General features: G+C 39.5%; 1 protein-coding gene across 1 annotated transcript; it reads right to left on the bottom strand.

The window, feature by feature from the left end:
• Window positions 1-5,014: 5,014 nt before the first annotated feature.
• Window positions 5,015-5,674, bottom strand: LOC142736489 (claudin-24-like). The gene has a single exon (XM_075849648.1). The coding sequence runs from the start codon at window positions 5,672-5,674 to the stop codon at window positions 5,015-5,017; it is 660 nt and encodes a 219-aa protein (XP_075705763.1).
• Window positions 5,675-13,583: the final 7,909 nt, after the last annotated feature.

The raw sequence follows: 13,583 nt of genomic DNA, 5'->3' as shown, positions 1-13,583 counted from the left end.
CAACTTCAAATAACTTCAAAGGTGAAGCAGTTAAATTCTCTATAGAAACAAGAATATTACTAATGGTAATACAAATATGTAATTTTTCACACAGGAAAGCTGATGTAGGATTTAGATGTCAGATCTAGTGAAACACTGAACTGCACATGATGGCATTCGATAGCAATGGCATGGCAGAGATTGCCTGGTTGTATAACTCACTTGGCAGGAAGCAGGGAAAGTTACACCCTAATCGGGAACAATAGAATAGAACTTTCTATTTAAGCCTTGGAGTAAATGCATAAACGTATATGTTTAAGTTGTAATGACAGAATATATATGTTTTTTACAAGAAAAATTAAATGTTGTAAATAAACTTAGATCAAGTTAACTTAGATTAACGGAATTGAATATGAGTTAACCCTTTACAATAAAAAAGCAATTAAAAATGTCATACAACTATATACAATTTGCAAAACCAGCTGAATCTAATTTACATATATTTAATTATTACATGGTTAATTTGGTTAAAAAAAAAGACACAGGTTCCATCAAGTCCAATCTATAATCCTACCGTGTTGAACCAAAGGAAGGCAAAAACCCCCTCGAGGTGGATGCTGAATAAATCCAAGTAAATCCGAATAAATCCCTGGATTAACATCCCATTTCCAGAATCTAGTACCCATGACTTGTAAAATATTTTTAGAGAAAGCCATTCCCAGCCCCTGCTTGGACTTGTTCAATGAATCAACATCACAACAGAAAGTTCAACGGTCTTACTGTAAAGAAGCTCGATCAATGATGATGATAAAACCTTGTTTTCTTTACATGTTGAGGATGACCCCTTGTCATGGTTGCAAGCCTAGGTAGAAAAAGATTAGACCACTCTCTGCATTGTCCAATTATATATTTGTACATAGTAATTCGATCACCCCTGAGCCGCTTTTTTTACCAAACCGAATAACGCCCAAGTTTGATAACCTGACCCGGTACCGGTATTGCTTCCTGGAGCTCACAAGTGATTTTTACCCCACTGTGGATCCCTATTACTGTTGCTAACTAACCCCAAATATTGCAGGATTAACTCATATCTTACATATCTCCCTATTTGGCTTATTTTTGTATAGAACAACTCCCCCCCCCCCTCTCATAGCGTCATGTAATGGAACCGTCCTTGGATCAACAGACTAAGGTCCTTTTTTTTTTTTTTTTTAATATTTTGGAACACAACGCCTCTACTATGGACAGAATCTCAAATAAAACATACTTGACCAAGTCTAAAAGTAGTAATGATGGGAGTGCTCAAAAACTGAGCTTTGAGTAATCTCCATTCTCTGTAATCAAGGACAGTGGCAATATCCTGGGTAGAAAAAAATTCAGCCTTTTGGTTAAGCGATATGCAGAGTAACCGGTAATTCAGTTTCCTGAATTCTCAGTGACAGCACCCAGACATTCCCACCTATTTATGAATTGTTAAAGGAATTCAGATAAGATTTATTACGCATCTCTTTACAGTCCCACAAATGAAAGTTTCATCATCATCTAGAATAGTGTTTCTCAACCCCAGTCCTGAAGTACCCCCAACAGGTCAGGTATCGAGAATTTATTCTAGATTGCACTGTGTATTTAATAAGTGTAAGGGCTTTTTCATTCTGTTTAATACGTAAAACAGGACCTGTTGGAGGTACTTGAGGACCATGGTTGAAAAATAATGATCTAGAAGCCCCAACATGAAGTACAAATGTCCAAAAGCTCACTATTTTTTTTTTCTAAATCTGCTTATCATTTATATTTTTATCTATGAATTTCTCATGAACTTTCTGTAAGGTAATGGTAATTAATTAATTTGACCTTAGGACTGTTTCATGGTTCATTAGGTTCACTATTAATCCAGATAATTCAGCAACAGTGGACATTCATTTACAACATTAAAAGTGTATAGAGATTTTTTTCAGTTCAAGAGTAATGTTAAACCTACAGCATACAAGACATTTTAGACAAATTTAATGCTTCCAACTTTATGGCAATAGTTTGGGGAAGGTTCTTTTCGGTTCCAGAATGACTGTACCCAGTGCACAACAGGAGGTCCATAAAGACATGGTTTGACGACTTTGGTGGGGAATAACTCAAGTGGCCTGCACAGAGCCCTGACCACAACCCCATTGAACTCCTTTGGGGTGAATTGAAATGCCAATTGCAAGCCATACAGTCTTGCCCAACGTCAGAGCCTGACCTTAAAAATGCTCTTTAGGGAAAAGCCTTCCCAGAAGAGTGGCAGCTATTATAGTTGCAAAAGGGGGCTTAAATTACATATTCACGCCCATGGTTTTGTAATGGGATGTCCAACAAGCACCTATGTGTAGGTATGAGGGTCAGTTATCCACATACTTTTGGCCATATTCTGTATATGTCAACGCCCTTCTACAGCAGTTTCACACTGTTTCCAATTACACTATATGGAAAGGTACTAAATAAGTAGGTGCCTAACATGAAGCTCCCACACACTATAGCTTGTTATCAACCACTGCTAATTAGTTACCCGTGATCTTGGCTTGCACTAGTCTCTAGTGCTCTACCTGTAGATCAACTTACAGGGAAACCGTTGTGAGGACCATGACTTGTGAGTCACTTTCAACCCAGTCTAATCCTCCTTGCAGGTATTCCTGGTAAAGAGCAGGAACTCATTAAACTCTACATATTAGTAACTACAAGCACCAATTTCTGAGAACCTAGTGTATCAGCTTTCCAGTTGGTACATACTGCTTTGACAACAATAATGATATAAGTTCTTTAAAAAAGAAAAGAAAGGAGGAGGGCTGGGATAATGTATATAGAATTTCACCTTGTATAGGCTATTATTAAGCCATGTAGATATAAACGAAAATAATCTCTGAACAGGTATTCCAGACCAGGAAGATTGGACGACATTCACAGCTCTTCTGCATTTTTGGGTTTTGCCTCATAAACCACATTTTTTATGTCACCCCACAAGTTCTTTATGGGACTGAGGTCAGGGGATTGGGCTGGCCACTCCATTACCCGAATCCTGTAACCAAGATATTGTTTGCTTACTGGTGTGTTTTGGGTCATTGTCGTGTTGAAACACCCAATTCAAGGGCATTTCTTCTTCATCATAGGGCAACACGATCTCAAGTATTTTGATATATCCAAGCTGATCCATGATCCCTTGTATGCGATAAATAGGCCCAACACCAAGTTATGAGAAACATCCCCATATCATGATTTTTGCAGCATCATGCTTTACTGCCTTCACGGTGTACTGTGGCTTGAATTCAGTGCTCGAGGGTCGTCTGACATACTGTCTGCGACCACTAGACCCAAAAAAACAACAATTTTGCTTTCATCAGTCCACAAAATCTTGCACCATTTCTCTTTGGGCCAGTCATTGTGTTCCTTGGCAAATTTTAACCTTTTCAGGACATGTCTTTTTTTCAACAACTGGACGTTGCGGGGAGTACTTGCTGGTGACTTGGTTTCACTTAATCGTCTTCTGATTGTAGTAGTACTTACTGATAACTTCAGATCATCTTTGATCTTTCTGGAGGTGATCATTGGCTTAGCCTTTGCCATTTTGGCTATAATTTGATCCATTCGAACAGTTGTTCCCCGCTTCCTTCCGCGTCTTTCAGGTTTTAGTTGCCACTTCAAGGCATTTGAGATCATTTTAGCTGAGCAGCCTATGATTTGCTGCATGTCTCTATATGTTTTTCCTTCTCCAATCAACTTTTAATCAAAATAGGTTTTTCATCAGAACAATGTTTGGAATGACCCATTCTCCCCAGTAATTCAAAAGGAAATGTACTATAACCAACACGTGAAACATTTGCCACCCTCCTACTTTAAATAAGGGGCAAAATTGACTCCTGTTATTCCACAGAATGAATGACTTCACCAATTAACTCCTCACTGATATTGTTATGAACAAGCCCCTTTCAATTAATGATTCAATTTTTCAGAATGAGCGGCATGTACTGTTGGCTCTGTTTTTTTCTACTACTCTACTACACTTACAAGTAAATTATTTGCTATGTAGAAATATCACTTCTATCCCAAAAAAATATTTATCAGGTTAGTGATGTTGAACTGCTATTTTTTTTTTAACACTATTGTATATGTTGATTGTGAGGCTCTTAAGGGTTACACCCTGAACCACATGTCCACTCTTCTAACCAAACAAGTCAATAAGAGTCTTGTGAATGCATTAACCAAGCCTGTGCTGCAACATGTGAGAGAGATTTTAAAGCTGAATGGCTGATACTAAACAATCTTGTCAGCGTGTAATTAATGTGAATAATTCGCACACGCCTATTTTGTGTTTGTGTCCTGCAATATTCTGCACAATCTGAAGTGACTGATCTAAGTGTTGGGGGTCGGAAAGGACCTGCTTACAGAAAACAAAGAAAGTTACAGTATAGCTACTTTTATTTCCCACATGTCTTTCAAGCTCCAGCAAACACACTTCTATTAAATGAACATTGCATAATCAAGGTGAGACCTAAAAGCCAGCAATGCATGAAGACGGGTACACAAGACAACTGTCAAAGGTATTGTATTCATTTATTTGCTGTTTAATTTTCGGAATATAATCTGCCACAATATTTAATGGCAGAGATATATTATATAGTAGTGTTTAAGTTTTGTAAATAAAATAACGTATAAGACAACAGTTTACATTTCAAGTTTCAATTTCCCTTATAATAAACCATAGTTACAAATATTTGTAATGTATACAGCATGAGCATGTAAGAAACAAATAACATTGCTACAATAACCCACATAGGACATGTAGAGATGTATAATATGTATTTGAGAAATAGACATGTAATATCACAAAATTATTTTAGGTCCTCTAAAATGAATACAGATCCATATAAAATACGTTCACCATTGTACCCTGCTAGGTGCATATAAATCTGTCCCCATTGTGGATGAAAAAAGTGCTTTCAAATGTATAGTTCTAGATTCCTAAAGTCCTCATGAAGGCTATAAGTGGTTCTTCTCAGTTTCATACAGTTCAGATGACCAGATCCGGGCATCTATTTTGCATAGATGCAGGTTCATATAATCCAAGAGTATTTTTACCCAGATAGTTAACATATGGTTGGTCATTTGTAGATGGTATTGAGCAGAATAAGAGTGAGCCCCCAAATATAAGGAAAAAACTGCCAAACCAGCTCATGAACATAGCTTCTCCAAACTCCCATCTTGGTACAATTTCTGGGATTGTCTCATCCCAAAATTCCTGGACTGTATCATAAGCTATCCAAGAAACTGGAACTAGAGCAATGATACCTGAGATCCAGAATAAAATCCCACCTAGAAGTGCTAGCTTCTTTTTTGTGTCTCTTTCTCCAATCTTCAGACATTCTAAACATATAGTAGATACTATAAGACCAATGATCCCCAATCCATCAGAGAGAAACATCAGAATCCTTGCCATTTGAAGTGGCAATGACAATGCCAAAAAGGAATCGAAGTCTTTGCACTCCATGCCACCTTCATCTTGCACCACACATGTCTGCCACAGTCCAGAGGTCCAGATCTCCATCTCATTCAGATCTAGGTTCAGGTTTTTCCAGAGTGGCACAAAAGTGCTAACACAGGTGAGAACGCATCCCAGCAATGCAAAAAACATTGCACCACATTGCAGCTTTATCCTGTGGGCGACAGCCATTAAGTCCAGCGTGTACGAGGACAAATATGATGGTGGAAGTAGATTGTTGACAACTGGTGTTTCAGATCTCAATCGTGTGTTGGTATTGGAGTTAGTGGCGTTAAATACAAGCTGTTATATGTCATTTAATTCCATTGAAATTTCTGCCTATGTCTAGTGAATGAAGTTCTCAGTTACAGTTACTGGATTTCAGCCAATAAGGCACTATTGCCTTACAGACACAGACTCTGTAGTGATCTCATCATTGATGAACAATGATTTGAAGGAGGGGTTTGCTGTTATTTTTAACTCAGAATTAAAGTATACAGCTATGCGATATGACAGATGAGTTTCACAGAGCTTTATACCTGGTCTTTAATGGTAAGAAATATTTATACATGCCTGCTTAAAGCTTTGTGTGCTGAGACACACTTACTACACAAAACATAATGCGCCTTTTGGCAGTTGTATATTGGCTAAAAATATTAGGCTAAGAACAAAATAAATTGTATTTCTGGAAAGTGGCTATTCATGGTCATGCTGGCAATTTAGGCACAGTAAATAGATTCATAATGCACAATCTTTGTACATAAATAGACCTGTTAAAACATCAGGAAACATGATCTTAAAAAAAAAATCAATTACCCTTAAAGGGGTTTTCCCATCAGGGACATTTCTGATATATCCAGAGGATAAAAGTGGGGGTTTTAAAAGTACAACATTTTTAATCCAGGGAGGTGTGGTAGATGCGGAAGCACTCCTTCATGCACAGTCCGGGTTTATATTGGCAAGTGTCGCACTGATATGTGGTATCCTTACGGATACCCCTTTTTGTGCAGACACGGCACCTTTTTTGTGCCCTGCCTTTTTTATCCTGTGCCAGGCACTTCACTAGGAAAGTGCTGGCCAGGAACAATTCGGCAAACATTACTTGGAGCAGCAGACGTTTCCCCCACCTCGTCTCCAAATAAAATAAATTTTATAATTTTCTCTTGGTACTCCAAGTATGTACTCGGATTGCCAGCTCTCCTAAAAATTAAAAAGGAGTTATATAGTGCCAGCTGGACAAGGTACACTGCCAATTTCTTGTACCAAATTTTACTCTTTCTCACGGCACTATATGGTTTCAACACCTAATCATTCAGGTCAACCCCCCCCCCCCATGAATTTACACAGGCTTCATCGTGGAAGCGTGTGTGTATCCGGTGTCCGATTCACACAGCTTGTACATTTTTATCCCGTACCTGGCGCGCTTATTTGGTAAATATTGGCGAAACTTCAGCCTGCCCATCAAGTGCACCAGGGATTCATCTATAGGTCTGATGAAAAAATTTCGGATAAAATGTTAATGAGGGGCCTAATTTTAAAAAGTCTATCGAAGTTTAGGTCATCCGCAGGGGGGCATTGGGAATTGTCACTAAAGTGAAGAAATTTATGGAGGGCCTCAAAGCGGGATCTGGTCATAGTATTGCGGTACAGCGGACAATGATAGAGAACGTCCGTGGACCAGTAGGATCTCACTTCAGGCTTTTTAGTGAGACCCATGTTGAGGACTAACCCCCAATACTTGTGCATTTCTTCACAATTAGTCGGTTGCCACCGATTGGTCTGGGCATGAAAGGCGTTGGGGTGTTCCGAAATAAACTGCTGGGCGTAAATGTTAGTTTGATCAACCATGAGCTGGATCAAATTGTCAAGAATAATTAGAAAAATCCAATAATAGGCAGCATTTCTGTCTGTATGTGAATGCCTGCTGCAGCAGTAAATTCTGGGATTTGGGGGGTGTAATTGGTTTGGGTTGACCAATCACTGCTGACTGTACCAGGGTCAGGCAGATCGACTGTTTCAGGGTCAGGCAGAACCTGGGCACTAACCCTCCTACGACTATGAGGAGGTTCCTTACTCTCCCTGGAGGAGGAGGATGAGAGAAAGAACTGTGGTTCCTCACCTCTCGCTGAGTCCGTATCGGACGCGATCATGGCATACGCCTCTTCAGCGGTGTAAAGTCTCGCTGCCGTTTTTGGGGGGTGTGTGTGCGTGTGTGTATATATATATATATATATATATATATATGTATATGTGTATGTAGTGTTTACACACACGTAGCTCAGAGAACTGTAACAAAGTCTAACAAAGATTTTATTTATTTTGTTTTATAGCTAGTAAAACTTACTAACGGACACAGACGCTGACTGACACGGACACTACGTATTGACACTGACAATGGATTGACGCTGACTAACTGACACTTACTGACGAACTAAATCAAATTATTATTTGTGATCAAAAAAGAGAAAAAATATCTCCCTCATACACTGGGAGGTGGTGGGGAACAGGGGAAGTGAAAATTAGGGGTTATTCACTATTTTCACTGACAACACGATGTCGGGCTTTGATCTCTCCAACTACTAAACACCAACTAAGAGATCAGAGCCTGTATCCTGTATTTTTCAACCGCCCTGCAAGAAAACGCACTGTGATTGGTGGGTCTGAACAGACCCACCAATCACAGCTCTCGCCGGCAATGGACCAATAGCAACAGTCCATTGCTGGTCACATGGGACATGGGGGAGAGGGGGAGGGACATAGGGGAGGGGGATAGGGAGCAAAGGAACAGTTTTGAAAACTTTTCCTAACTTTTAGGGAGGATCGGTGGATCCGTACAGATCCATCTATCACATCGATCGCCGGCATTGGACCGCTTTTACGACATGTGTAAGCTGTCGTGGGGGGGGGGGCATTTTTCACCCCTCCCCGGCTAAAAGTGCACTTTGATTGGTGGGTCTGAACAGACCCACCAATCACAGCTCTCGCTGGCAATGGACCAATAGCGGCAGTCCATTGCCAGTCACGTGGGGCATGGGGGAAGGCAGGGGGACCTTTGTAACCGTTCCCGGACTTAACTACAAGTCCCGGAACGGTTTCTAAAACTTTTTACAGTTAAAACAATGTGATCGGTGGATCTGTACAAATCCACCGACCACATCGATCGCCGGCATCAGAACGCTAATCGGGTTCCGTTGCTGGTAACTCGGGTGTGTTAGCTGTCAGGGCCAGCTTCTATCCCGGTTCCCGGCGCACACAGCCACAGGCTGTGTACACCGGGAACGACTCAGTAACTGTACATCCTCGTGCAGGAAGTAACTTCCCGCAACGACGTATAGTTACTTACTCGTGCGGGTAGGGGTTAAAGCAAGTTTCAAAATAAAATAAATGAAAGTTCTAGTTAGTCATAATAGAAAATATACATATAGTGTGTATGTGTCTAGAGAGATTTTATATATATATATATATATATATATATATATATATATATATATATATATATAATTTTTTTTATTTATATTTCTCTTTTAGATCATGATGTATGCATGTGCTGGGCAATATTTTTGCATAGGGATTTAACAAAGATCTGGGCCACTGTCTTTGTAAAATCAATCAAACTGTTGTGTGTGGAGGCAAAATTGTAATGGGATGTATATTGGAAAGTTGCACTTGTACCATTTGTGTCCAGGACATGCTTTTTAACACTTATATCACTGCCTACCCATAAGACACATAATTGGGGAGCTACAGTAAGCAGAACTGGACAGTGTGTATATTAAATAGCATTAAGCAAACTACAGATACCCTTTATCTAGTCTGACAATTTTTGGTTAGTCAGTAATAGAAAGTTCTCAGATGACACTAGCAGACCATGACAAATAATGAGTGGAATATTAGGCATAACTGCAGTCACCTTCGGAATTTCAAGCATTGTGGGAAGTCAGGATTTAATTTAGAGCTTTACTGAATTTAAATATATAAAAAAGAAAACAGAAACTGTGTTTGTTTTATGTCAAGTTTGTCTTTTTGGTTAAAGAGGCTCTGTCAACATATTTTGCAACCCCTATCTGCTATTGCAGCAGATAGGCGCTGCAATGTAGATTACAGTAACGTTTTTATTTTTTTTAAAACGAGCATTTTTGGCCAAGTTATGACCATTTTTGTATTTATGCAAATGAGGCTTGCAAAAGTACAACTGGGCGTGTTGAAAAGTAAAAGTACAACTGGGCGTGTATTATGTGCGTACATCGGGGCGTGTTTACTACTTTTACTAGCTGGGCGTTGTGTATAGAAGTATCATCCACTTCTCTTCACAACGCCCAGCTTCTGGCAGTGCAGACACAGCCGTGTTCTCCAGAGATTACGCTGTGTCGTCACTCACAGGTCCTGCATCGTGTCAGACGAGCGAGGACACATCGACACCAGAGGCTACAGATGATTCTGCAGCAGCATCGGCGTTTGCAGGTAAGTCGATGTAGCTACTTACCTGCAAATGCTGATGCTGCTGCAGAATCAACTGTAGCCTCTGGTGCCGACACGATGCAGGACCTGTGAGTGACGTCACAGATCTGCACTGCCAGAAGCTGGGCGTTCTGAAGAGAAGTGGATGATACTTCTCATCAGAAAGCCCAGCTAGTAAAAGTAGTAAACACGCCCCGATGTACACACATAATACACGCCCAGTTGTACTTTTACTTTTCAACACAAAAGGATGAGAGAGACCCCAGGTAGCTGGCAGGCACACTAATAAGTTACAGGAGAAGAGAGTATCGCCCTCAAGCGACAAGCCTAATTTCCCAGCTACCTAACGAAATAAATAAAAGGTATTTCTTTATTAGCTACTTATAGCAAGACGAACACACACACAAATTTAAAATTCTCACTACCAGGAGACCGGATAACAGTATCTTGCCTTTGGTGCAGGCATAAGGCAGCTACCGATAAGGTACGCATTGACAATTGTAGTAAGTTAAATTGCTTGACAATAGTCAACTAAATAGATAGCAAGGTGAAGCCGGTCAGTGGTAGGAATTAAAAAGAATTTGCAAGCCCCCCCTTGCAAATTCTTTTTAATTCCTACCACTGACCGGCTTCACCTTGCTATCTATTTAGTTGACTATTGTCAAGCAATTTAACTTACTACAATTGTCAATGCGTACCTTATCGGTAGCTGCCTTATGCCTGCACCAAAGGCAAGATACTGTTATCCGGTCTCCTGGTAGTGAGAATTTTAAATTTGTGTGTGTGTTCGTCTTGCTATAAGTAGCTAATAAAGAAATACCTTTTATTTATTTCGTTAGGTAGCTGGGAAATTAGGCTTGTCGCTTGAGGGCGATACTCCCTTTACTTTTCAACACGCCCAGTTGTACTTTTGCAAGCCTCATTTGCATAAATACGAAAATGGTCATAACTTGGCCAAAAATGCTCGTTTTTTTTAAAAATAAAAACGTTACTGTAATCTACATTGCAGCGCCTATCTGCTGCAATAGCAGATAGGGGTTGCAAAATCTGGTGACAGAGCCTCTTTAAGTAGATATTTCCTTATATATGTAGGTATGGAGGGACTATTATCATTATGCCTTTTGTCTGTCTTGATTTGATTCCTGTTTTGTCACTTGTTTGCACTCTTTTTTTAATATTGCTTAAATATTCTGTTTTGTGTTTCCCTTTTCTTTACCTTCTAAATATTTCTCTAAAAGCTTTCACACTGAAAATACACTATTAATTTGTTTTTGGCTCTACAAAGAAGAAAAAATAGGTAAGACAAGTTACATAGTTACATAGTTACATAGTTAGTACGGCTGAAAAAAGACACATGTCCATCAAGTTCAACCAAGGGACGGGAAAAGGGAAGGAAAAATTTCTACACATAGGAGCTAATATTTTTTTGTTCTAGGAAATTATCTAACCTTTTTTTAAAGCCATCTACTGTCCCTGCTGTGACCAGCTCCTGTGGTAGGCTATTCCATAGATTCACAGTTCTCACAGTAAAGAAGGCTTGTCGCCTCTGCAACTTGAACCTTTTTTTCTCCAGACGGAGGGAGTGCCCCCTTGTTTTTTGAGGGGGTTTTACAAGGAACAGGATTTCACAATATTTTTTGTATGTGCCATTAATATATTTATATAAATTAATCATGTCCCCCCTTAGTCGTCTTTTTTCAAGGCTAAATAGGTTTAATTCTTTCAATCTTTCCTCATAACTTAAATTCTCCATGCCCCTAATTAGCTTCGTTGCTCTTCTTTGTATTTTTTCCAACTCCAGGGCATCCTTTCTATGAACTGGAGCCCAGAACTGAACTGCATATTCTAGATGAGGCCTCACTAATGCTTTGTAAAGTGGCAATATTACATCCCTGTCCCGTGAGTCCATGCCTCTTTTAATACACGACAATATCCTGCTGGCCTTTGAAGCAGCTGATTGACACTGCATGCTGTTATTGAGTTTATGATTTACAAGTACACCCAGATCCTTCTCAACAAGTGAATCCGCCAGTGTAGCTCCCCCTAGGACATATGATGCATGCAGGTTGTTGGTACCCAGATGCATAACTTTACATTTATCTACATTAAACTTCATCTGCCAAGTGGACGCCCAAACACTCAGTTTGTTTAAATCTGCCTGCAATTCATGAACATCTTCCATAGACTGAACTATATTACATAGCTTGGTGTCATCTGCAAAAATAGAAATAGTACTATTAATCCCATCTTCTATATCATTAATAAATAAGTTGAATAATAGTGGTCCCAGCAGTGAACCCTGGGGTACACCACTTATTACAGGGGACCATTCAGAGTAGGAATCATTGACCACAACTCTCTGGATACGGTCCTTGAGCCAATTCTCAATCCAATTACAAACTATATTTTCTAAACCTATAGTCCTTAATTTACCCATTAGGCGTCTATGGGGGACAGTGTCAAATGCCTTTGCAAAGTCCAAAAACACTAAATCCACAGCGGCCCCTCTGTCTAGACTTCTGCTCACCTCTTCATAAAAACAGATTAGGTTAGTTTGACAACTTCTGTCCTTAGTAAAACCGTGCTGGCTGTCACTTATAATGCTATTTATTGTCACATAATCCTGTATATAGTCCCTCAATAGCCCCTCAAACATTTTCCCCACGATGGATGTTAAGCTTACTCGTCTATAATTACCCGGGGAAGACCTAGAGCCCTTTTTGAAAATAGGCACCACATTTGCCCTGCGCCAGTCCCTTGGCACTATACCAGTCACTAGAGATTCTCTGAATATTATGAAAAGGGGGACAGAAATAACTGAACTAAGCTCTTTAAGAATTCTAGGGTGTAACCCATCTGGTCCCAGGGCCCTGTGCACATTTATTTTATTTAATTTAGCTTGGACCATATCTACATTCATCCAATTCAGTATATCAACTGATATATTAACAGCACTGGCACCGGCTACATCAGCTGCTCTTTCTTCTGTTGTATATACAGAGCTAAAGAACCCATTTAGTAACTCTGCCTTCTCTTGATCCCCTGTGATCAACTCCCCATTACCACTATCTAGGGGTCCTACATGTTCAGACCTTGGCTTTTTAGCATTTATATACTTGAAGAATTTTTTGGGATTTGTTTTACTATCCTTGGCCACCTGCCTTTCATTTTGTATTTTTGCAAATTTTATTACATTTTTACAGATTTTATTAAGCTCTTTATATTTTACAAAGGCTACAGCTGTACCCTCAGATTTGTATTTTTTAAATGCCCTTTTTTTGTCATGTATTGCCCCTTTCACAGAAGGTGTAAGCCATGTGGGATTTAATTTGAGTCGTTTATACTTGTTACCTATAGGAATAAATTTTGCACTATAATAACTCAAAGTAGATTTGAAAATCTCCCATTTATCATTTGTCCCATTATTTGACATTAGTTCTTCCCAGTCTATATCCTGAATTGCAGCCCTCATCCTGGGGAAATTGGCTTTCTTAAAATTAAATGTTTTTGCCCTCCCAGCCTGCGTTTGTTTTTTACAGTATAGGTAAAATGTAACTATATTATGATCACTGTTACCGAGGTTTTCACGAACATTGACATTCCCAACAAGATCTGCATTATTAGAAATGACCAGATCCAACAG

Source organism: Rhinoderma darwinii, chromosome 1, assembly GCF_050947455.1.
Source record: "Rhinoderma darwinii isolate aRhiDar2 chromosome 1, aRhiDar2.hap1, whole genome shotgun sequence".
NCBI lineage: Eukaryota > Metazoa > Chordata > Amphibia > Anura > Rhinodermatidae > Rhinoderma > Rhinoderma darwinii.
The sequence above is the reverse complement of the archived record's forward strand: the minus strand, read 5'-3'. Positions and strand labels throughout refer to the sequence as shown.

Excerpts from the sequence above, each read along its gene's own strand:
- LOC142736489 (XM_075849648.1), bottom strand. The coding sequence starts at position 5,674 with ATGGCTGTCGCCCACAGGATAAAGCTGCAATGTGGTGCAATGTTTTTT.